The sequence below is a fragment of the Arabidopsis thaliana genome, chromosome 3 (assembly GCF_000001735.4).
Source record: "Arabidopsis thaliana chromosome 3, partial sequence".
Classification (NCBI taxonomy): Eukaryota; Viridiplantae; Streptophyta; class Magnoliopsida; order Brassicales; family Brassicaceae; genus Arabidopsis; species Arabidopsis thaliana.
In genome coordinates, this window is record NC_003074.8 from 8,648,219 (window position 1) to 8,672,641 (window position 24,423).

The 24,423-nt window shown below is 37.5% G+C and overlaps 7 protein-coding genes across 9 annotated transcripts; 3 read left to right on the top strand and 4 right to left on the bottom strand.

The window, feature by feature from the left end:
* The first annotated feature begins 450 nt into the window (after nucleotides 1-450).
* Nucleotides 451-4,387, top strand: AT3G23940 (dehydratase family). Of its 2 annotated transcripts, none has more exons than NM_113299.5 (14): nucleotides 451-1,089; nucleotides 1,188-1,259; nucleotides 1,360-1,407; nucleotides 1,581-1,735; nucleotides 1,905-2,099; nucleotides 2,177-2,288; nucleotides 2,373-2,442; nucleotides 2,529-2,587; nucleotides 2,696-2,819; nucleotides 2,914-2,984; nucleotides 3,064-3,165; nucleotides 3,377-3,457; nucleotides 3,800-3,958; nucleotides 4,055-4,387. In NM_113299.5, the coding sequence occupies exons 1-14, from the start codon at nucleotides 562-564 to the stop codon at nucleotides 4,103-4,105; spliced, it is 1,827 nt and encodes a 608-aa protein (NP_189036.1). In that variant the 5' UTR covers nucleotides 451-561; the 3' UTR covers nucleotides 4,106-4,387. The 2 variants fall into 2 exon arrangements, with proteins under 2 accessions (NP_189036.1, NP_001189959.1); NM_001203030.1 differs by having other exon boundaries at nucleotides 456-1,089; nucleotides 2,535-2,587; nucleotides 4,055-4,341.
* Nucleotides 4,388-4,689: 302 nt separating this feature from the next.
* On the bottom strand, nucleotides 4,690-5,946 carry AT3G23950 (F-box family protein; the record flags this gene model as incomplete). Its single annotated transcript, NM_113300.1, has 1 exon — nucleotides 4,690-5,946. One exon carries the CDS (start codon nucleotides 5,944-5,946, stop codon nucleotides 4,690-4,692), a length of 1,257 nt encoding a protein of 418 aa, NP_189037.1.
* Nucleotides 5,947-6,804: 858 nt separating this feature from the next.
* Nucleotides 6,805-9,221, bottom strand: AT3G23955 (F-box family protein; the record flags this gene model as incomplete). 2 transcript variants are annotated; one of them, NM_001203031.1, is made up of 8 exons in its annotated part: nucleotides 6,805-7,332; nucleotides 7,430-7,576; nucleotides 7,668-7,824; nucleotides 7,922-8,019; nucleotides 8,214-8,280; nucleotides 8,381-8,442; nucleotides 8,569-9,001; nucleotides 9,096-9,221. In NM_001203031.1, the coding sequence occupies 8 exons, from the start codon at nucleotides 9,179-9,181 to the stop codon at nucleotides 7,048-7,050; spliced, it is 1,335 nt and encodes a 444-aa protein (NP_001189960.1). The 2 variants fall into 2 exon arrangements, with proteins under 2 accessions (NP_001189960.1, NP_001154642.1); NM_001161170.1 differs by lacking the exons at nucleotides 8,214-8,280; nucleotides 8,381-8,442 and having other exon boundaries at nucleotides 7,048-7,332; nucleotides 9,096-9,181.
* A 296-nt stretch (nucleotides 9,222-9,517) lies between these two features.
* Nucleotides 9,518-10,762, top strand: AT3G23960 (F-box and associated interaction domains-containing protein; the record flags this gene model as incomplete). Its single annotated transcript, NM_113301.2, has 1 exon — nucleotides 9,518-10,762. The coding sequence occupies one exon, from the start codon at nucleotides 9,518-9,520 to the stop codon at nucleotides 10,724-10,726; it is 1,209 nt and encodes a 402-aa protein (NP_189038.1). The 3' UTR covers nucleotides 10,727-10,762.
* A 1,466-nt stretch (nucleotides 10,763-12,228) lies between these two features.
* On the bottom strand, nucleotides 12,229-13,470 carry AT3G23970 (F-box family protein; the record flags this gene model as incomplete). The annotated part of the gene is made up of 1 exon (NM_113302.1): nucleotides 12,229-13,470. The coding sequence occupies one exon, from the start codon at nucleotides 13,468-13,470 to the stop codon at nucleotides 12,229-12,231; it is 1,242 nt and encodes a 413-aa protein (NP_189039.1).
* Nucleotides 13,471-14,194: 724 nt separating this feature from the next.
* Nucleotides 14,195-19,822, bottom strand: BLI (BLISTER). Its single transcript, NM_113303.4, has 13 exons — nucleotides 19,166-19,822; nucleotides 18,432-18,918; nucleotides 17,772-18,319; nucleotides 17,357-17,476; nucleotides 16,818-16,883; nucleotides 16,459-16,569; nucleotides 16,184-16,260; nucleotides 15,956-16,023; nucleotides 15,760-15,873; nucleotides 15,422-15,606; nucleotides 15,223-15,291; nucleotides 14,768-14,929; nucleotides 14,195-14,680 (listed from the first exon to the last, which is right to left on the bottom strand). Exons 1-13 carry the CDS (start codon nucleotides 19,220-19,222, stop codon nucleotides 14,600-14,602), a joined length of 2,145 nt encoding a protein of 714 aa, NP_189040.3. The 5' UTR covers nucleotides 19,223-19,822; the 3' UTR covers nucleotides 14,195-14,599.
* Nucleotides 19,823-20,553: 731 nt separating this feature from the next.
* On the top strand, nucleotides 20,554-24,360 carry HSP60 (heat shock protein 60). Its single transcript, NM_113304.5, has 16 exons — nucleotides 20,554-20,832; nucleotides 21,023-21,176; nucleotides 21,323-21,482; nucleotides 21,574-21,845; nucleotides 21,931-22,035; nucleotides 22,122-22,208; nucleotides 22,314-22,403; nucleotides 22,490-22,570; nucleotides 22,640-22,708; nucleotides 22,838-22,915; nucleotides 23,029-23,124; nucleotides 23,218-23,317; nucleotides 23,404-23,507; nucleotides 23,589-23,694; nucleotides 23,774-23,852; nucleotides 23,946-24,360. The coding sequence occupies exons 1-16, from the start codon at nucleotides 20,795-20,797 to the stop codon at nucleotides 24,058-24,060; spliced, it is 1,734 nt and encodes a 577-aa protein (NP_189041.1). The 5' UTR covers nucleotides 20,554-20,794; the 3' UTR covers nucleotides 24,061-24,360.
* Nucleotides 24,361-24,423: the final 63 nt, after the last annotated feature.

Below are 24,423 nucleotides of genomic sequence, written 5' to 3' on the forward strand. Positions count from 1 at the left end.
CAATTTTGATTTCTGCTAGGGTTTTATCCTTTTTAGCAAAATTTACTTTAATTTCCGTAGTAAAAAAGAAGAAGTTTTAGTTGGTTTATTTCTTATTTTTGCTTCGATTACGGCATTTAATTTTAGCAATATTTCATTAACAAAAAAAAACAATTCTAATTGGTTTATTTCTACTTCTTTTTCTGTCTTGGTTTGATCTCTATTACTATATTGATTATGAAAAAAATATGAAACCAAAACCATTTATTATGTCTTCAATTCCATTTTTAACCCAATTATTTCACTACAATTGTAATAACCGGTTATTGCACCCCTAATTATAACTATTTAAGCAATCGCATATACCAAACCAGCGAGTTAAACCAAATTGTTTCCCAAATTATGCTAAACGACAGCGTTTTCACAAATTACCAAAAAAACCTATTTTTCTGTATCTATCTGAATTCAGAGTCCTGACCATTTTATCTCACTCTCACAAAGTCTTCACTTTTGAAGTGTCTCCTCCACACGCACTGCGCCGCCAAAAAACCCTTCTTTAAACCCTTTCCTCCTCGCGCCGTCATGCAAGCCACCATCTTCTCTCCACGCGCCACTCTCTTCCCCTGTAAACCTCTCCTCCCTTCCCACAATGTCAACTCTCGCCGTCCCTCAATCATCTCCTGCTCCGCCCAATCCGTAACCGCTGATCCTTCACCACCTATCACTGACACCAATAAGCTCAACAAATACAGCTCAAGAATCACTGAACCCAAATCCCAAGGTGGGTCTCAAGCAATTCTTCACGGTGTTGGTTTATCAGACGACGATTTGCTAAAACCCCAGATTGGTATCTCGTCGGTTTGGTATGAAGGGAACACTTGTAACATGCATTTGCTGAAATTGTCTGAGGCTGTGAAAGAAGGAGTTGAAAATGCAGGAATGGTTGGGTTTAGGTTTAATACTATTGGTGTGAGTGATGCTATTTCGATGGGAACGAGAGGGATGTGTTTTAGTTTGCAATCTAGGGATTTGATTGCTGATAGTATTGAGACTGTTATGAGTGCTCAGTGGTATGATGGTAACATATCTATTCCCGGTTGTGATAAAAATGTGAGTTTTTTTTTTTTAATCATCGATCTTTGTGTTGTCTTTATCTCCATGTTTTATGTGATTTGTTTGCTATAATGTTATTGTTGTAATACTTTTAGATGCCTGGAACTATTATGGCTATGGGAAGGCTTAACAGACCAGGGATTATGGTTTATGGTGGAACCATTAAGGTACTTACTTTTATCAAATTGATGAGAAGATAGTTTCTTAAACCCTAAACCCTTGTGCCTAGTTGGATAGCCTATTCACCTTGCTTTGATATTATTGCAGCCTGGCCATTTTCAAGACAAGACATATGACATTGTATCTGCTTTCCAGGTATCTTTTCTTCTATCTGCTACGAGCTTGGTTATAACAATTTTAATGTGTATTTATGAGACTTCATTGAGTTTTCCAATTTTGGGATTGAGTTACAGAAATCTTGGTGACTTTGGTGTCAAATTGTACCAGTACTTGTGGGATTCATCATGTTTTCCAATTTTGTATTTCAGAGTTATGGAGAATTTGTTAGTGGCTCCATAAGTGATGAACAGAGAAAGACTGTCCTCCATCATTCATGTCCTGGAGCTGGAGCCTGTGGTGGCATGTACACAGCGAATACAATGGCTTCTGCTATCGAAGCAATGGGAATGTCCCTTCCTTACAGGTGAGGCTTTCAGTCCTGAAGACCACATTTATAAATCAACTTCAAACGTTTTCCCAGATTTGTGCTTAATAGAAAGTTATTTCCACAAGAACATTGTAGATCCTAAACTGTAATTGTGGAATGCTTATTTCAAAAGTTCATATATTTGCTTCTTCTTTTTTTTTTGAAGTTCTTCAATACCTGCTGAAGACCCATTGAAGTTGGACGAGTGTCGCTTAGCAGGAAAATATCTTCTAGAATTGCTAAAGATGGACTTAAAACCCCGTGACATTATCACTCCAAAATCACTTCGTAATGCAATGGTTTCCGTCATGGCCCTTGGGGGATCGACAAATGCAGTATTGCATCTAATTGCTATTGCAAGGTGACAGATTGTTATGATGTTTCTTATTATTACCATGGAAAGCAATGGACCGAAGTAATGAATGGAAATGATTTCAGGTCTGTTGGTTTGGAGTTGACTCTTGACGATTTTCAGAAAGTTAGCGATGCGGTTCCATTTCTAGCAGATCTTAAACCCAGTGGGAAGTATGTTATGGAGGATATACATAAGGTAAGGCTTTGGCGAAATCGTTTTGCTTATTACTTATCTGTTTTTTTATTGGTCAGTTTGTAAGTTTTGTTGTTTAATCTACAGATAGGTGGTACGCCAGCTGTTCTCCGCTATTTATTAGAGCTAGGATTGATGGATGGTGATTGTATGACAGGTAGAAATGCTCAAACATTTTATAAACTGACTTAGCAATTTGGATTGATGTGAAATGGCATAACTACGCTTTTGTATCTCTACCAGTGACAGGGCAGACTTTGGCTCAAAATTTAGAAAACGTCCCAAGCTTAACAGAAGGGCAGGTATTTGTAATGTTATTAGTTATCTCATTAGATTCTACCGCCTGTTTCTTCTTGATTATGATGGTTGTTAGTTATACAGGATTCTAATTAATTCTGATAATGTTCCAGGAGATAATTAGACCTCTGTCAAATCCAATCAAGGAGACTGGACACATACAAATTTTGAGAGGAGACCTTGCACCAGATGGTTCTGTAGCAAAAATTACCGGCAAAGAGGGCTTATATTTCTCTGGTAATGTTGGTTCACTCTAGTACCTCCTTTACACTCCATATTTAGCTAATGCTTCTGAATATTAGGGCTTATATGATGGAACTATTTATTTTAGGTCCTGCACTTGTATTTGAAGGAGAGGAATCTATGTTGGCTGCTATATCAGCAGACCCAATGAGTTTTAAGGTAATTTCCTTTCTGATATGAAGTTCATCTCAGGAGCTGGTTATATATCTTTTATCTGATGAAATGTATCGTGTTTCAGGGAACTGTGGTTGTTATCAGAGGAGAGGGGCCTAAAGGAGGTCCAGGTATGCCTGAGATGTTGACACCGACAAGTGCAATAATGGGTGCCGGTCTTGGAAAGGTATGATATGACCAGTATGACTGGGTTAGTGAGACATTTATTAAGTCTGATCAATTTTTATGTTCTAAATTAAAGAACTCGTTATTTTTCCTTTGATATGGTCTGACTATATTATGCTTATGGTAGTGACCTAAATCTTTTTATCTACTTTGTCCATATCCGAGAACACACCTTATATAAAGTGCCAATATGTTGCTATTGGGTGATGCAGGAATGTGCATTACTGACTGATGGTAGGTTCTCTGGTGGGTCACACGGTTTTGTTGTTGGCCACATTTGCCCTGAAGCTCAGGTCTCTCTCTCTCCCTTTTTTTTTTCTCTCTGCCCACTGGCTCCATCAGAGCAAAATTCTAAATTTTGCACTTGCAAGATAAATTTGATAGATCCATGTCCCTCTTCTGGGATATTTTTCTTGTGTATTGAAAAATAAATGCTACTGGGTCATAGTCATATATAGTTTTAGCAAAAAGGAACAAGGGTCAAGGGATCCTGTAATAGTTTGTGGTGGCTCTTATGCAGTTATGATGATTTTGGAATATTTCAAATAATAAAACTGATATTAATGTGATTGGAGAATGTGAAGATAATAATGCTGAAAGCAATTCTCCGGTGTGCTTACTATTTATCTGTGCAGGAGGGTGGTCCGATCGGTCTGATCAAGAACGGAGACATAATCACCATTGACATAGGAAAGAAGAGAATAGACACACAAGTCTCACCCGAAGAAATGAATGACCGTAGAAAGAAATGGACTGCTCCTGCATACAAGGTTAACCGCGGAGTCCTATATAAGGTACTATACGAATCCACTTGTATCTATATAATGTATGTCTCTTTGACATCTGATGGATTAGTTTCTAATGAATGGTTTATGATATTCTAAAAACAGTACATCAAGAACGTGCAATCGGCTTCAGATGGATGTGTGACTGACGAGTAAAGTGAACGATCTAAGAGAGAGTTTTGTGAATGAGCAGCAGAATGTAGTGTACGTTCATGAGGGAATTTGTAAGTTTATTTATTGTAGCTTCTAGATCATGTTACTTTGTGACTGATCATTAGCTATTTGCAGGGTTCGTTTTTAAGATTTTGTTTCTCTTAAATGTCAAAATAAAAACTTGTGATTGTGGCCGAATTCCAAAGAATATAAAGACAGAATAAAGACGGATTTGCATAAATACTTGTCTATGAGATTGAACTTAAGAGCCAATGTGGCAAACCAGCTATGCGTGAATAAGCTTGACGTTCTCTACATGGTTTAGAAAGATGTGAAATCCACTAACCTTAAAGGCTTGGGTTCCTTGGATTTCAAGTCTTTTCATCGTCTTTCTCTCGTTTCTGTAGGAGACAACATAAGGGTCATAAGAATAGTAAAACTCGAGCATGGTAATTAATATTTGATTCGACCAATTTATATCAAGGTGCAAGTATTTGTCTCAAAGGCTCGAGCATGACATCTCACAGAATTGTAAAATCATTCACATTTGAAATTTGATATCAAACTTAAAACAGAATCAATATAAACTAATTAGAAGGCTGTGGACGAGGGAGACGGGACAACCAACGAGGGAGAACATACTGTGAAGCGAGGAGAAGGTTAGGACCACCTTGAAACGATGGGGAAAAGTATCTATGAACGGTCTCCATATACTCGTTGCACCAGTTAAAGCTCAAGGTGCAACCATCCATACACTTCCTCTCGTCTTCGGATTCCTTGTGAAGACTAAACACATGCGTCCTCAAGTTAAACAAGACCATACCTTTCTTGTTTCTGCTCCACAAGTAGATGATCTCAGACTTCAAAGGATGCATCACCACCGGGAAGTAATCGATACCTAGCTTGGTCACAGACGCCAAGCTGGCTTCCCAAAAGAGCTGCCACGCCTCAGGACCATCAGTGTACTTGACCAGCCTCCAAACCCGTACTTTGCGGTTTGCGTTCCCACCAAACTCGTTGAAATACACAATAGACCCTTCCGAGGTAGTGATTGTTCTCCGAAAACGCGGTAACTCGTAATCTTTTCCATTATCGGGGAAATAAATGATACTACACGCATCATGATGACCTCCATAGAAATCGTAAGCTAAAAAAGAACCGGTGAGGTTGGAAAGCCAATGAAGAATCCCATTTAAAGCAATGGACTTGTGATGACTAAACCAATAGGCAGAATGAAGACAAGTCACATTTTTAATTTCCCATTCCCCTGTGTTAGATGAGTAAATCGCAAAATCGACTTGAGCAAAAGTGTGAGCGATCAACCACACAACCTTGTAACTCACAACAATACCACTTTGCATCTTTGTAACCAATCCACTGTCGCTGAAACGCTCGTGGTTCCTTAATTTCTCAACATTTTGAGAAGTGTATTTAGGACGGAGAGGGATTCGAAACCACTCTTGAAACAAAGGATTACCAACGTAATACATAGGAGTTCCAACGCAAGATTCTACGTAAAGAAGGACCAACCCATCGGTACAAGCTAAGACTTGTAGTTTCCTGATTGTGGTCTCGGCAAAGAAACTCACTAAAGATCCGGGAGAACGAGTAAGTCCCCATGTTTTGCATCCATGGTGACCAACGATTTCAAGTGTCAGTTTGTGAGGTCTCGTTTGGATGATTGACCATGAGACTGAGGAAGAGTTGTGAGACATGAAGCAATCTCGGAAGAATTCGGAGTCGATGACCAGTTTCCATTCTTTGCACATTGATCTGAATCTTGCGAGGCTCTTCAATGGAAGTCGCACCAAAACTTCAAAGGTCAATTCTGGTGGTATATTCATTTCTGCATGCAAAAAAAAAAAAGACACATAACCAATGAAATGAAATGCGATACTCAAATTACAAATTAGATTTGTTTTTCTTAAAAACCACATTTATAAGATAAAAATTAAATTAAATTAATCGAATCTACATATAAATATATCAACGATATAATATACGATACTTTTCCCATGCGGACAAAAAAAATGATCGCTTGTTTTGTAAAATGCTTATCGAGAAGAGGTTAAATTGAGTTTGTTGTGATGGTCTAACTAATGGTAGCGAGAGAGAAAATACTATATCTCTTACCTGATTTTCGTTTTTATGATGGGCGGCGATGACAAACAAACTAGGTTAAGTTATCGAGATTATGAAGTTAAATGAAAGAAAGATAACACATATTTATAGAATAACAAAATGGAAAACAATAGGTTAAGGTAACTCAATTAAGTCTTTAATGTACATCTTTTTATATCAACCACTCATTTGTTTTATCCACAATTTGATTAGCCACTGAAGATAAAGAACAATCTATAATGATTTGTATTTTTATTTTTATTTTTATTTTAATAGTAAGAGATTCTGGATCTAGGACTGGAGACCAGAGCATTTAATATTATTTCTTCCCGAGTGATACTCGAACCAGAGACCTTTTTGCCTAAGACTTTGTAACAAAGCTTGATAGGCTCTTAAGTTCTTATCATAATAATAAGAATCATGTGATCATAATTTCGTTATGTTGTATGTGGAGATATATTCATTTTTGTAGATTCCATATACATCCTCTTGTTGAATGGCTCATATACTCTTGTATTTCCCTATCATAGTTTGATGAAGTCTTAACGAGAAGATAAAATATCCAAAACCATACAAGATTCTTGCTTTTGGTAATTATATTTGCTAGGAACAATTTAACTGGTCTATATAATCAACAATTACAAAATCCAGTCAAAAACACACTCATATAACAACTATCTCTCTCTGTTTAAGCTTCCGAGTCTCCTCTATCCATTTGGAACTCTCTAAGTTCAAGGTGTTTCTCACTATACCATTTTTTTGCTCAATCCAATGAAAGAAACATAAGAAAGCTTAGATCTGCATTTCTCTCTGCTCTTTACCAATCAAAGAAAGATGACTTCACATTCTGTAGAGCATCTTGGGATTTTGAGGAGTTTCTTGACAAAGTCATCTTTTGTTGAATGAGACTTCAAACGTAGAGTGAGTTTCTTGAGTGTGGGAGAGTTCTCTAGGAAGTACCATACTAGCATCATCTCTGGAGCAAGTCCACAAATTGGGGCTTTGAATTCAACAAACTCGAGGGACGATAGCAAACACTCAGGCACAGATGAAATACTAACTCGTTTGATCGCCTTGGGAGACAGTTGATGGGAAGAACCAGTCCGTTCCTGTGGAGAATAATGAGACGGGAATAAACACAATGAAACAATATGCAGAAACTTCATAGGGATGATAAACTCATATAGGATTTATAGAATAGCGGACCATCACTAAGATGAGGGATTTCAGATTCGGGATACTCCTAAGAAAGATTGGAAACCATTTCAAATCTGATGCATTGAGAGTAATGTATAGACTGGACATGTAACCGAATTGAGGTAGCTGAACAGATTCTGAGTAATGATGGATGAGCTGAAACCAGAGAGATAAGAATGTTGAGTTAGAAACTTTCACACGATAGGAAAAATGTGAATGTCCAAAACTTGCATTGACATATATATACCTTGAAAGTTTGTGCACATATCGTCATATCTCTGACCCTCGAAATCCAAGCGAGAAACATGTGGATGGTACTTGTTTTTGCTTCGTTAAAGACCCACTTATGAAAACGGAGAGAAATATCGAACTTGGCATCGGACTCCAAATCAGTTAGTATAAAGCTTTTTGATACACAATCATCAGCACAGTAGAGGAGCATCAATCACAACTCCAGGAACAGATTCAAACTGGAGAAAACAAGTTTGTCGGAAACAGAACCTCTTCAGTGACCGAGAGTGCACCCGATAGACTCGTCCATCCATCCATACTACATCAATCTTTAACTCCTCCAGGACAGGGCAGGACGAGACAAGTCTCTCAAAAGTTGTTGGTGTACAAAATCGAACCTCCAAATTAAAGAAGGGAAAAATGAGCCTAAAGGAAGATCTTTATTAATATAACTCGATGTCCGGCTGTTTACAGGATTATCTCTACAGCCGAGCCTCGATTAAGGTGGTACAACGAAAATATGAACTTCACAAGTCAAAGTTGGACTTATGTTTCTGAATACGAATGAGAAGTTTCTATTGCTTTTCTCTGCAGATTTCAGGTACATTCTCATGTCCGTATTTATAGTACTGCAAGGACAGTACATAGTACAGTTTTCTTCCCGATGTGGGACTCTTTCCTGATCAATAACTCCCTGAAGGTGGGCTTCGTTTGGTGCTGGGCCATTACTTCTTCAGACGGGCCGATCCTCTCTTCTCTCGTCCAACGTTGCTAGTCGTGATATGTTGGGCCTTTAATCATGTTGGTGGGGCGAAGCCCATATCCAACAGCAAGATCTTTAGACAAGGTAATGAAACAAACTCAGGATCAACCAAGTTCAGCCTATAGAGTTTGAGAGATACCAATGTCTCACAAACGTAAAGGCTTAGTGGCATCTCACACCCTTGAGTAAGACGAACATGTAGACGTTGGATCTTACGCTTAACAAAGGCATCAATCCATGGTTTGAGATAGGATGCATCATTTCCATCTAAAGATAACTTGAGGCTCTCTATGCATGAAACTCTATCGGAATCGAAAAACCAGTTACCAAAACTCAAAAAGGCATTGAAACTTGAGAACTTCGAAAATGACAATTCCAAATTATGAACCCAAAGCCAGAGAGTTCTCCATCTGGTGGATAAAACGCTTGTCTTCACAGCTTCCTCTGTGGGAAGATGATTAAGAATCTGAGTTAACAAAGGATCTGGTAACTGGAACCTTGCTGGAACCTTGTAGTTTCTCGCGTGTGTATCAGTGTATGTTTGTTTATAAATGAGCTTCTGATACACAAAAGCCCAACAAAGCCCACTAAATCTGGGTAAAATTTGATATTTTGTTAAGAAGCCTATGGGCCCAATACATAATAAAATGCTGTTTCGATTGAATAGAAAGGTTTTACTACCAAATGGCAAATGGTGCATGTATTAACGACGAAGCTAGCTTGTTCTTCTTTTCGACGGCTCTCCTGGTAACATCTTCATGATCCATCCTAGAACCCTTTCTCCTGGTTTGGTTTGTGTCTCCACAACATATCACTATATTTTTACATATGAATCATATATAGTATTGTGATGTGAATTCATGTTTCAGTTTTTCCTTAGTCGTCTTTTTGTTTGTTTGATATCTTCTGATTTTCCATAGTCGTCATCACCACAAAATATCAGCTTTAATAAAGGCTCTAATACGTACGGGCCCTATTGGGCTAGATGTGTTTTTCCTTAACTAAATAACTAAAGTTATAAAAAGTCACCATCTTTTTGTTTTACTTTAATTTGTTCTAACGTAGGGGAGACTCTAGGGTTTATTGGAGTGTCTCTTTCCACCATGAGATCACGGCAGCTGCATAACGTTTCGGAGGATCGAGAAACCCTGTCTCGACGCAATAAGCGATCAAAGACCTCACTCAATGGCCACATCCCAATAGATCTCCTTATCGAGATATTCTTGAAGTTACCTGTGAAATCCATAGCAACATGCCGTAGCGTATCCAAGTTCTGGACTTACGTACTTGGCCGTCAAGATTTCACAGAGTTGTTCTTGACAAAATCTTCTTCTCGCCCGCAGCTCTTGTTCGCATGCGCAAACGACAATGGGTACTTCTTCTTCTCCTCAAATCAGCCTCAGAATCTTGATGAGAACTCGTCTCCTATAGCTGCTTATCCTCTTACACATGTCCCTAAATCCCGTGACTTGGGTCCTCCAATCAACGGCTTGGTCTCTCTTAGAGGTGAGCGGATCTTAAAAGGAAGGATAAGGCCAGTCGATGTGTCGATTATATATAACCCTAGCACGGGAGAATCCTTAACTTTACCCAAAACGAATATGACCAGGAAGAAGATCTATACGGTGACGAGCTTTTTGGGGTATGATCCGATTGAGAAACAATACAAAGTACTTTCCATGAACATGTCATATGAGAAACATCCCAAGTGTGAGGGGTATCAAGTTCTAACACTAGGAACTGGAAAGCTGTCATGGAGAATGATCAAATGTTGCTTAAACTACCAACATCCTCTTAAAAATAGTGAGATATGCATCAATGGTGTTTTGTATTACCTAGCTATGGTCAACGGCTCTTCATGGCCTACTAGGGCAGTTGTTTGTTTTGATATTAGGTCTGAGATGTTCAATTTTATGGAAGTCTATAGAGAACTATCTTATACAACTACTCTGATAAATTACAATAATGGTAAATTAGGTATGCTGATGGGACAAGAGGCTCACAAAACTATCAGTGGAATATGTAGAAGTTTTGAGTTGTGGGTTCTCGAAGACACCGTAAAACATGAATGGTCGAAGCATGTATACTTATTGCCTCCTTTGTGGAAGGATGCAGTTGCAAATACCAGGTTATACTTTGCAGGAATGATTGGTACAAGTGAAATTGTGTTGTTCCGCCCAGATGAGCCTCTTTGCGTTTTCTACTACAATATCGATAGAAACACGATCAAAAGAGTTGGAATCCGAGGATTAGAAGCGTTTAAGTATTTTCGCATCTTTCTAAACCATGTAGAGAACGTGAAGCTTTTTTAAGCATTTAAGTACTTAAACTTGAGATGCAAAATTTGCTCCCAAGAAAATACTTGAGCTAGATGCAACATTGCTAATTTGGCTTTAAGTTCTCATCCTAAAGGATCATAAGATCTTATTTTAGTCCTTATCCTCTTTTTTTATGTGGTTGTTCTCCATTTCATCATACAATATAATATGTGGTTGGAACATCTGCCACCAGAATTCCTCCTCTTCTCGCCTTCTATAGGAAATCATTTGATTGTAATTAATTTGTATTGATTTCGACAAAAAAAAAAAAAGTAAAATTAATTTGTATTGTTGAGGATCATTACATGTTAACTGTTATATGAAGTTTAGTTCTGATTTGATGGAACGACAAATGTTTAGTGTTTACGGATTACAAACTAATCAAACACTTAACTAATAATATATTGAACAAAACATAACCGGTTAATCTCGATGGACGAGTAAACTATATCGGTAATGAAAAATACGATCACTTTTTAATCGTGGAACGTAAAAACAGAGAAAATTTTATCTGATATTGTAGAGATAGTCAGAAAGCCTAGATTCAATATCCATTTTGTTCGAAATACGATTAGTTACTTGAAAGTTTAAAACCTTTACTGTAATCACATGTATTGCGATGGTGATCACTTGTATATATCTCAATACTATATGATAATTGATATTGTGATAATAACAAGCGTACTAGTTAACTTAAAAATAATTAATCGAATCTACGTAGAAATATATATAATATATTTCCATGCAAGACAAAAAAAATAATCGCTTGTTTTGTAAAATGTTTATCGAGAAGAGGTTAAATTGAGTTTGTTGTGATGGTCTAACTAATGGTAGCGAGAGAAAAAATACTAGATCTCTTACTTGAAAACAACATGAATTAGATAAATTACATCTTTTTATATCTTTAATGTACATCTTTTTATATACATCTTTAATGTACATGAAAACAACATGAACTAAATCTTTAATGTACATCTTTTTATATCAACCACTCATTTGTTTTATCCACAATTTGATAAATTACAATCCATAATGACTTGTATTTTTATTTTTATTTGAATTAGTAAGAGATTCTGGACCTAGGCCTCTGTACATCCTCTTAGACTGGAGACCAGAGCATTTAATATTATTTCTTCGCGAGTGATACTCGAACCAGAGACCATTTTGCCTAAGATTTTGTAACAAAGCAGGCTAGTGGCTAGGCTCTTAAGTTCTTAACAAAGCTAGCTAGGCTCTTAATTTCGTTAAGTTCTTAGTTCGGTTTTGGTGGAACGACTAATGTTAAGTGTCTACGTATTATCTACAAATTATATAACTAATCAAACCCATGACTGATAATATATTGAAGAAACACAACCCATTTAATCGATGGCAAAGGCTCGGGCATGACAATTGTATTACTAATACAAGATTATGATCATTAATGGTAATATAACAACAGTAAAATCAGTCACATTTGAAATTTGATTCAAGTACTCAAAAGAGAGAATAATAGACTAAGAAGGCTGCGGACGAGGGAGACGGTGCAGCCAACGAGGAAGAACATACTGTGAAGCGAGGAGATAGTTAGGACCACCATAGTTATGGATAGTCTCCATATACTCGCTGCACCTGTTAAAGCTCAAGGTGCAACCATCCATACACTTGGTCTCGTCCTCGGATTCCTTGTGAAGACTAAACACATTAGTCCTCAAGTTAAACAAAACCATACCTTTCTTGTTTCTGCTCCACAAGTAGATGATCTCAGACTTCAAAGGATGCATCACCACCGGGAAGTAATCGATACCTAGCTTGGTCACAGACGCCAAGCTGACTTCCCAAAAGAGCTGCCACGCCTCAGGACCACCAGTGTACTTGACCAGCCTCCAAACACGTAATCTTCGGTTTCCGTTCTCACCAAACTCGTTGAAGTAGACAATAGACCCATCCGAGGTCGACAATGTTCTCCTAAAACGCCGTAACTGATCATCATCTTTTTCACAATCAGGGAAAGATATGATATGACATGCATAATCATCATGACCTCCATAGAAATCGTAAGCTACAAAAGAAGTGCTGAAATTGCAAAGCCAATGAAGAATCCCATTCAAAGCAATCGGCTTGTGATGACTAAACCAGAAGGAAGAATGAAGACAAGTCGCAATTCGAGCTTCCCACATGCCAGTATCAGATGAGTAAATCAAAAAGTCGATGGTTGTACTATTGCGAGGGAACAACCACACAACCTTGTAACTCACAACGGCACCACTCTGCATCTTTATAACCAATGCACTGTCGTTGAAACGCTGGTGATTACGTATTCTCTCAACACTTTGCAAATAGAAGTAAGAAGGGAGAGGGATTGGACACCATTCTTGAAACAGAGGATTACCAACGTAATGCATTGGAGTTCCATAGCTAGTTTCTGTGTAAATAAGGACCAACCCATCGGTACAAGCTAAGACTCGTAGTCTCTTGATTGTGGTGTCGGCAAAGAAACCCACTAAAGATCCTGGAGAACGAGTAAGTCCCCATGTTTTGCATCCATGGTGACCAACGATTTCAAGTGTCAGTTTGTGAGGTCTCGTTTGGATGATTGACCATGAGACTGAGGAAGAGTTGTGAGACATGAAGCAATCTCGGAAGAATTCGGAGTCGATGACCAGTTTCCATTCTTTCCTAACTGATCTGAATCTTGCGAGGCTCTTCAATGGAAGTCGCACCAAAACTTCAAAGGTCAATTCTGGTGGTATATTCATTTCTGCATGCAAAAAAAAAAAAAAAAAAACACATAACCAATGAAATGAAATGCAATACTCAAATTACAAATTAGATTTGTTTTTCTTAAAAACCAAATAAGATAAAATGTTTAAATATAATAATCAAACCTCATTAAAAAAAAGTGATTCATGACTTCAAAAAATGAAAAACTAATTAATTGAATCTATATGTAAATATATCGATAATATAATATACAAGATTTTTCCGTGCGGACAACAAAATCGATCGCTTGTTAGTAATCAAATATTTATTGAGAAGAGTTGAATTTAAGTTTGTCGTGATGATCTCTTACCTGATTTCGTTAGAAAGGAGAAAAAATCATAACAAATGAAGATTTTTACGGTGGGCGGCGGCAACGAACAAAGTAGGTTATCTTATCGAAACTATGAGGTTAAACAAAAGATTACACATATTTATAGAATAACAAAATAGGATTATGGTAACTCAAAGTCTCTAATATACATCTTTTTATATCAACCACTCGTTTGTTTTAACCCAATTCTGATTGGTTACTGAAGATAAAGTGTAATCCACAATGGCTTCTAAATGTTTTAAATTTTAGATTAGATTAGATTATCATTAGATACCAGATAGTTCCTCTTGTTGAATGGCTCATATACTCTTAGATCAAATTGTGTGTGTGTAATCACCTAATTGTACTTCGGACTGAAATGAACAGTATTTGAACATAACCGATAGTGTTAACACTTGTATTTCATAGTTTGATCAAGTCTTCAATTTAAAACGAGAAGATAAAATATATCCGAAACCATACAAGATTTTTTCTTGGTAAATTATATTTGCTAGGAGGAACACTTTAACTTGGCTATATAATCAACAATTACAAAATTCAGACAAAAACGCACTCATATAACAACTACCTTTCTCTCTGTTTAAGCTTCCGAGTCTCCTCTATCCATTTGGAACTCTTCAAGTTCATGGTGTTTCTCACTATACCATTTTTGCTCAATCCAATGAAATCCAAAATTTTGGATCAAAAGAACCAAATGAATTCTTCCAAAACTAAAGGAGAAGAAGCAATCCATGGCTGTGCCCGGGATATACAGAATGGCAACAAGGGTCACGACTGAGCAAGCCATCCATGCATTAGAGAAGCTTGCTTGTCCTTCTTTTCGACGGTCCTCCTGGGAACATCTTCATGATCCATCCTAGAACCCTTTCTACCACCTAAAGAGAGAGAGAGATATCATTAAACTGTGGTCTTTCTCAGATTGAACTTTATAAACTCTGAACACAGAGAACATGAGAGAGTACCTCATCGCCTTCATCTGCAATCGGTGTTCTCTCTTGAACAACATGAGTGTCCGGCTGCTGCTTTTCTGGTGAAACATTGTCTATGGCCATCTTCTGCGCTGTTACAAGCTCTAACCTTTGCGTCTGCGCTTCAAGTTTTCTGGATAACTCTTTGTTCAGCTCCTATGGTTATGAAACATGAGAAATATAAATGATTTGGGGATACAGAATAAACACACAAACAGTAAAACGTAACTTATAAAAGACCCAGAGAAAATAAGGAGCGCAGGGACCAGCATGGAAAAAAAAAAGAGTATAAGAAGAAGACAAGGCCTTGGATTTTGAGTCTATGAGGACTCGGAGTACCATATAGAAAGCTCAGCCAGAGAACTTATGCATGATGTTATGGTGACAGAAAATTCTTACTCAAGTCAAAGAAGACATGTTTTTAGCCCCATGAATTTATGTTACTGTACCTGCACATGCGCACTTCGAGATAACTCAGATGACAGTGCTTGCACCAGTTCTTCCTTCTCAATTGCCAACTGCAGCCGAAGAAACAAAATAATCATCACGTTATTATCCAGATTGAGAAAATGATAGCACCTTGAGAATTAAAAAGTATTGCTTCTCACAGCTAAAGAAAACATCAAATCAATCATCCATAAAAACTACCTCAGCAATCAGCGTATTAATGTTATGAATCACTCTCATCTGATCAGCTGGGACGCTCAATGAAAAGCCTTCAAGAGTTAATTGTCTAGTTTCAGGAATGATAGCTGTATTAGATGAATCACTTTCGAGCAGAGTAGTAGAATCTGTTTCCTGGTTGGAGCTCTCTGGCGTAGTATCTGAGATTGCTGCACGAAGAATCCAAAGAGTCAGGGGACTGGTTAGAAGTCAAAGATTAAACTTGAAACTTTTTATCTAAGGTTTGCCGAAGATGCAAATGTATGAGTTTAGACATCCAAAATACGCTTCAGATTTCTTAAATAGTGTGCAAAGACCATTACCAAGACCTTCTGTAGAGGTTGACACGTTCTTTCTGCTAGTTGAGTTTTTACTCAGATCAGTGGATTTTCCACCAGATGAAGCTTTCTGCACCATAGTTTGTAGGACCTTCTTCTCTGCAACAGTAGATGCAGAAAATAAGCTAATGCATTGTTCAATCACATTACTCCTTAGAGGAGTAGATTTCAATGTGCATACCTTCCTGAAGAGCTTTAATAGTAGATTGTAAATCTTGACGATCTTTCTCTAAGCTCTGCAATTTTTTCCTATTGAAGTTGATAGGTAAGATAAAATAGAACCCAGAAAGCCATAAAAGTTACAGACTGAATCCATAGGGAGTTTTCCAGTATCCCACGGTTCTTTTTGGATCAAACATCATGTAAAGGTGAAGTTACGGACATGAATAGAATACAGTAAAGAGCCTACTTGTAAGATAACATTTCTGTTTGTGCCTTCTCCAGTTCCCTCTCCAGCTTTAACTCATTAGATCTGAGTCTGAGAGCCTAATATATGTTCCAAGAAAAATCCAAGCTAAACAGGTAAGCATCTGAAGGTAGACGAAACAGATATTTCACAGCTGAAATATTCAAAAACTAAACTAAACATGTCACTGCACACTTTTGCAGCTAAGTAAGCCAAAAATGTTAGTTGTTTTTTCAAATTTAATGTTATTGTAAGACATAACATCCAAAGCCAAATACCTTATCTTCCAAACTGATGACTTCAGAAGCCAGTATTTGGGAACGCTCATCAGCAGCATTACATTCTAGCTGCGCGTTTGCATACTCAACCCTGACAGACTCAAGTTCGCCCTGGACAGAATTAGTGTTAAATCAAGTAACAGCTTTTAAAGTAATCTAGAAATAGCTCCAGTGCATGAAAGAACATGGCATGCAATTACTCATCCAGAATCATACTCCAATTTTTAGTTTTGTAAGTAAACATCAAACAATCTAATAGTACAGGGATGTAGAAAAATGCAATATCATGCTTTAATAAAGTATACTGTTCGATCATATACAACTGGAATTTGGTGACTGTATAGGCAGTTAATACTTACCATTTGGGCTTGGATCTGTTGATATAGCCTCTCCATGTCATCTTTTAGTTGGTTGACAAGACCTCTCTGTATGAGATAGAAACGAGAACAAGTATTACATAAAACATTGGGAGGATTTGTGACTATTATAAAGCTCAGTGGACACCATGTCTTATAGCAAACAATATATAACATCATGCATTCTCAAAAGTAGACAAGCCCAGTAAATGTCAACTAGGTAGACATCCTGAAGCACCTTCTCCAAACACATAGTCTAACACTGTGTGTTTTCGCAACAAAGTCTAAACATGGTTTAATTCAAGAGCATAACGCTTTAACGAAAGACTCAAATCACATCCATCCACATCATGAATAATAAATATTCTTATATTTCCATTTCCCAAGGATCCTAAAACCACATGACAGTATACTCTTGCTAATAATTAAGCATGATAAAATGCAAATAATTAGTCATCTACTATAAGTGGTCAAGATTGTTTTCTAGTACAAAAATCAGAGTTGGCCAGTATTCAGCTAGGATGCCATAAGCTTGCATGTACCTGCTGGTTATAAGTGTCTGTCATTGAAGAATTCTCTGATGCTAAGGATTCTGCCAGTGCACGTGAAGCATCAAGATCCCTTTGCAGTGAAAACTTTTCTTGTGTTAAATCCTCAATATGCTGCAAGTGAAAAATGAAACTGTAGCTCAGAAAAGTCACAGGACAAAGGGTGTACAAAGACGAACAGTGTTAGCTAACATCCTAAAGAAAAATCAAAGAGCAATCCAAGACAAGGTAAGAAGATTATGATCCAGCCAGCGAGAGGCATCCACTCAATATCTTTGACGATTTGGTCGTCTTTATATAACATCAGATCAATTCCCCACTTAGTTCTTCTAAATGAGAAGACCATACTAAGTAGCAATTGACAATACATTAACAAAATAAAAGATGGTGCAAGAAATAAGTATCTTACCTGTTCCAGAGCAGTAAAATCATCATTTTGTTTTGGCATAGAGAAATCAGTAAAACCTGGCATTACTCCATTGGCAGCAGGATATAAAGAACTCCGAAACTTTTCAAATGGATTAGGATAATCAGATGCTCCGCTTGTCAAAGATGATGGTCCATTACTGTCTCTTCTCCCTGATATATAAGATGGCCCAAAACCATCACTGCCAGATAGTTGGGAACCACTGGATGTAACCAAATCCGCTTGTATCTCAGGGTGTTGATATTGAGTCTCTGGAGCTCTTGATATATTGAGGGAATCAAGGAAAGACGGACGAGATCTCTTCACAGTTGCTTCACTCTTAGCTGAGTTTAATGGTGAAGAGCTTGTGATATTCACACTGAAATCTGAAGGTTCAGAAGGTCGAGATGATGTGTCTGGAGAATTAAACAAATAACTGCTTGACAAAGTTGGCTTCTGCACAATGCTACCTCCTAGTTCACCACTTCCCTGTTGGTTTTTGGCAACTTCGTCAAAAGACCCTGCCATCCTGGTAGTAGGTTGTAGAGAGTCTAGCAACAAAAACCGTAATGATAAATTAGGTTGTTGCCTTTAAGGAACAAAAAAGAAGGAGGGTTAGGACAAAATACATTACTACATTAACCTCATATGATAGCCACGTACCTTTTCTGGATGAGGTTAATCCACTGCCGTGAATGAAACCATCCATTTGCATTGAGGTTCCAGAAAAAAGAGATGCAGTTTCTCTTAGAGTAGAAGCACGATCAAAACTTTCACTCGATTGCTTGTCTATATTGCTATAAGGTACAACTTCAGGCCTAGTATTCACTGTTAAGTCCTTCGATGAACCTATCAACTCTAAGCTATTAGAAAAATCAACTTTGCCCACTGATTCCTGACCATCATCTTGTCTACTTCTTTCTTTGCTTCCATCATCCATTGCTGTATTCGAAAATGATAAATTATATACATCTTTGGTATGGGTTTCATTTGAGGTAGATTCAGCAGATTGCTTGAGAGGTCCATTAGAGATAGATGCACCAGCTCCATCTGAATCTATGACACTTTGTTGGCTATTATCAACAGGTTGTGTATTCTGTGATGCCTTTTTAGCTTTTTCTGCTGCTTTTCGTTTACGAAACTGCTCAAGCTGAAAATCCAGAAATTAAACGATAAGAAACACACAATTTTACGCATTCATCTTTAAAAAAAACAAGCTTTTTGTCGAATAAATCTCAATTCTGATTGCATGCGTTAGGACATCAATCTCAATTCCAATATAAACAACCCACCTAAAAAAAATGATCAATTGACTCAGCACCGACAAATTTTAGGGGCAAATTCAAAGTAACGAGAGAATCAAACAAAAGATGATGATTATGATGATGATGATCTACCTTACGGCGTCCAGCTTCAACGTCCTCTTGCCTCCGGGAACTAGTAGCTGATGCCATTGAAAAATACTCGAAATCTCGCAGAGGGAAATGTTCCCTCTCCAATTGCTTCAAATCAATGCTTTTTCAATTACCATTGAATCCGTTTTAGCCAAAGCCATTCCCGGAAATCGCCGTTGTTATGATTGAGGAGAAAACTCAAATTTCAAAAAGCCCAGATCCTGACGCACAGATCGAGAAGATATCGTTGAAATTTCGGGGTGGAGGAAACAGATGGAGATCTCGAGAAAACAAGTTCAAAAATCGATGGAATTGTCAAACAAAGAAATCGAAATTAGGGTTTTCGATCTGAAGGAGAGGAGGACGAAGTTCAAATATTAATTTTGTTCGTCAGATCTCTTTTTAACAGATCCCTTTCTTTTTATTTTCCCCTTCTCTGCTTTGAATTAAACGTTTTTACTCGTTTTTTTTTTTCTTTGTTTGGTTGCAATTTTTTTTTAACGTTCACTCATTGTTTGTTTGGTGAAATTTAGATTTCATGTAGCTTTTGATTTTAAAAATGTATAAGAAGTGTGTAATGTATTTGTTCATAGTCTGTTGTATTTTTTGAAAAATAAGAGAGAATGTTTAGGTAGTAAGAAAATTAAGAGAAAAAAAAATGGAGAGAAATGAGTCGTGATGGACACATATGACAGGTAAAGAAAATAAATAGGAGCATCCATGTGGCCCGTGGAACATGACGACAGCCCACCAAATTACTCATGTTTTTAAAGAGAGAAATTGACAAATTTTAATATCAATAGAAGCTTCAAATTCCTCTACTTTAGGACAACTAAAAGAGCAAAGTAATGAAGAAAAAAAGTGAAGCAAGGTCAACCTTTTGGTATCATCTAGGTGTTTATTATGGGGTTTGGTTCACTTTTTTGTTTGCATTGTTTGGATTTTGGATTTCTTTTGGAGTTCTATTTCATATTATCAGTTTTTATCTTTGCGTATTTAAGAAACTTTTACTGAGGTAAAATATTACACAAATTGCCACTGATTTTAGAGAACAAATTCAATTTAAAAAACTCGAAACACCGATTTGTTTTGTAGAGCTGAAGCAAACCTAAACCAAAAACCTAATCCAACCGGAACCATTTAATTACCGTTGGTTTTCTTTGGTTTGGTGTGGTTCAGTTTGATTAGATTCAAGGATATTTAGATCAAGCGATATAATTTTATTTTATTTTTTGGTTAAACGCTATATAAAATTTGACATGTATATTATGGCAAAATCACAAATGCTGGTTATCAAAAGATGAAAAAATGAAATCTGTTTCTTTGGGGCAAAAAATATTACAGAAATTAAATTGGAAAATGAGATTAACGACTTTTTTTTTTTTTTTTTTCGTCAAATGAGATTAACGATTTTTAAGTTTGAAATGAAAGTTAAACCCTAAAGAGGCCTAAAACCCTAAAAGGCTCATATAGTAACTAGCAGCTGCTTCTAGACTCTTCTCCTTCGCTTATTAAGCCCTCTCAACTCTTCTTCTCTCTCTCTCTCTCTCTCCGCCTGTTCTCCATTGATCTAATCTAACTCGCTCATCAGAATCATCTCTTCATCGTTAATCCTCTTCCTTCTCACTCACCATGTATCGTTTCGCTTCTAACCTCGCCTCCAAGGCAAGGTAATGAACTCACTTTCTTCGTGTTTTTTATTCACTCTCATTGGAAGCTAATGAGGAATTAAATCGATTTGGGTTTTGATCTACTCTCTTCAAATTCATCTGGGCTCTCGAAATCTACTAGCTTAATCCCGATTCTGAATTGCCAGTTCTGATAATAAAAATGGTGTCTTTATTGTTCTCTGTTCTTCAGGATTGCTCAAAACGCTCGCCAGGTTTCCAGCAGAATGAGCTGGAGCAGGAACTATGCAGCGAAAGAGATTAAGTTTGGTGTTGAAGCTCGAGCTTTGATGCTTAAGGGTGTTGAAGATCTTGCTGATGCTGTTAAAGTCACCATGGGTCCCAAGGTACTCTTTTTCTTCTACACATTTTGATTTGATTTGGACATGATTTGGCCAGAGGTTCCTTCCTTAGCATGTGATTTGGGTGACCGGTTGATTCTGTATCGAATTTGGTCTAAGACTTTCTGCTTTATGTGATTCTAATTTTGAAGGGACGTAATGTTGTGATTGAGCAAAGTTGGGGTGCTCCTAAAGTGACAAAAGATGGTGTTACTGTTGCCAAAAGTATTGAGTTCAAAGACAAAATTAAGAACGTTGGTGCTAGTCTTGTGAAGCAGGTTGCAAATGCTACTAATGATGTTGCTGGTGATGGTAAGATATTTCATTTTGATTGATTATGCGGTTCATAGTTGTAGAAACTTTGCAAAACTATGTACCAATGCTTGTTTAACTTGTCATGCAGGTACTACTTGTGCTACTGTCCTCACCCGGGCTATATTTGCCGAAGGATGCAAATCAGTTGCCGCAGGAATGAATGCAATGGACTTGCGAAGAGGTATTTCCATGGCAGTTGATGCTGTGGTGACAAACCTTAAAAGCAAGGCTAGGATGATCAGCACATCTGAAGAGATTGCTCAGGTTGGAACCATTTCTGCTAATGGAGAGAGGGAAATTGGTGAACTTATTGCCAAGGCTATGGAGAAGGTTGGCAAAGAAGGTGTTATCACAATCCAAGTAAGTAAATCGCCGAATGATTGCTCATGTTGCTACTTATATATTGGTCAAAACATAATTCTGACGTGGGTATAATGCATTGCAGGATGGAAAGACATTGTTTAACGAGTTGGAAGTTGTAGAGGGGATGAAATTGGACAGAGGTTATACTTCACCATACTTTATCACTAATCAAAAAACCCAAAAATGTGTAAGTTTTTTACTCCCTGCTCAATTAAGTTTCTTGATGTGTCATATCAATTATAGAAGTTACTGAATTGGAATTAATCTATGTAGGAACTAGACGATCCTCTCATTCTTATCCACGAGAAGAAGATCTCAAGCATCAACTCTATAGTGAAAGTGTTGGAGTTGGCTCTGAAGGTATGTCTACTTTATCTTTATAGTAAATCTGTAATCATTTTCTCATGTAAATGCTGTGTGAAAGGCATCTGATGTGGTTTCTGTTGTCCAAATAAAATCTTACAGAGGCAAAGACCACTATTGATTGTTTCTGAAGATGTGGAAAGTGATGCTCTTGCAACTCTTATCCTTAACAAGCTCCGTGCCGGAATTAAGGTTTGAACAACAGAAGCTCTTACTACCGTCTCCTGACTTTTAGCTATGACTTCTTTGCTTTTAGATTAATAGTTTCCTCCCTGCAGGTCTGTGCCATCAAGGCCCCTGGGTTTGGAGAGAATAGGAAGGCCAATTTGCAAGACCTTGCTGCCCTTACTGGTGGAGAGGTAGTACATTTGTTGTGTAATGTGTTAGTCTTGTCAACAATGGAATATTATTGACTTAGCTTGATACAGGTTATCACAGACGAGCTTGGCATGAATCTGGAGAAGGTGGACCTAAGCATGCTAGGAACCTGCAAAAAGGTAGCCTTTGAAACCTTAACTGATATAGACATGGTGGCTCTTAGTATGAACTAGATTTGGCTATTACATTCTCAGCATATCCTTGTTGGATTGTAAGTGTAGTTGAGACTTGTCTGGCTATTTGTATAGGTTACAGTCTCCAAGGACGACACTGTTATTCTTGATGGGGCTGGCGACAAGAAAGGAATTGAGGAAAGATGTGAACAGGTAATTTTTAACCTTATACCCTGATAAATTGGTTAGTAATAAAATTTGTATGCAAGAAATTATGAAGTGTATGAAAGTAGTTCGTTCTAATTGCTTGGTATTGCAACTAACAGATTAGGTCAGCAATTGAACTGAGCACCTCAGATTATGACAAGGAAAAACTGCAAGAAAGGTTGGCTAAGCTCTCTGGAGGTGTTGCAGTGTTGAAGGTTAGTCCATGTTATAATGTTTTGGGAGTCTTAGAATCATAGCAGCCTGGTTGTAAGTGTCTTGTTATAACTTCTGGAGCTAATTGTGTTTAGATTGGAGGAGCAAGTGAAGCTGAAGTTGGTGAGAAGAAAGACAGAGTGACAGATGCTTTGAATGCCACTAAAGCAGCAGTTGAAGAGGGTATTTTACCAGGTATGTCTCTTCCAGTGAGGAAGACTCTTTGATATAGTGCTAAAAAGTTTGCTATGTGCTAAAGAAACAAATCAAAACACTTGCAGGAGGAGGTGTGGCTCTTCTATACGCAGCAAGAGAGTTGGAAAAACTTCCAACAGCCAACTTTGACCAGAAGATTGGTGTCCAGATTATTCAGAACGCATTGAAGGTTTTCTATTCTTTAGAACTAAAATCCTCTGATCTGATAATTGATGACAAGAAATTGTTTTAACGAGTTTTGGTTTACCAGACTCCTGTTTACACAATCGCTTCAAATGCTGGAGTTGAAGGTGCTGTTATTGTTGGCAAGCTCTTGGAGCAAGATAACCCAGACCTCGGTTATGATGCTGCTAAAGGTGAGTTTCACAATCCATCATCACTTCACTTTTGTTCTCTCTGAAGATTGCATTTAGCTAACTGTGGAGAACAAACTAGGTGAATATGTGGATATGGTGAAAGCTGGAATCATAGACCCTCTGAAAGTGATCAGGACAGCTTTGGTTGATGCTGCGAGGTAAATAAAAAGCGAACACCCTAACTAACAATGTTCTTCTTCATTTCGATATATGAGTCTTAAGCTAAAACTGTATACTTGCGTTGTTGGCAGTGTGTCATCTTTGTTGACGACAACGGAAGCTGTAGTGGTTGATCTTCCGAAAGACGAAAGCGAGTCAGGAGCAGCAGGAGCAGGCATGGGTGGAATGGGAGGCATGGACTACTAGATCCACTAAATTCTGTCTTTTGTTTTCACCAATCACCATCTTAACTTGAGAAGAGAGATACGATTCTTTTAGGAGTTTTAGTCTTCGTCTTTGCCTTATTGTTGCTCAATAACCTCAAAAGTTTTACAATAAACAGAGCACACTTGGCAATGTTACGAGACACACTATTAGCATCAACAAATTTTCCTAAGGCATCATTTGTGTTTGTCATTGCTTCTGGTTCAGGTCTGGTACTCCAACAATAAACCGACCCTTCAAATTACAGTATTTATATATATACCCAAGTTTCATCGTAGTTAAACCAAGATTTAGCAAAATTAAGCAACCACTAACTGAAATGCACCAAAAAAACGAAAACCACAA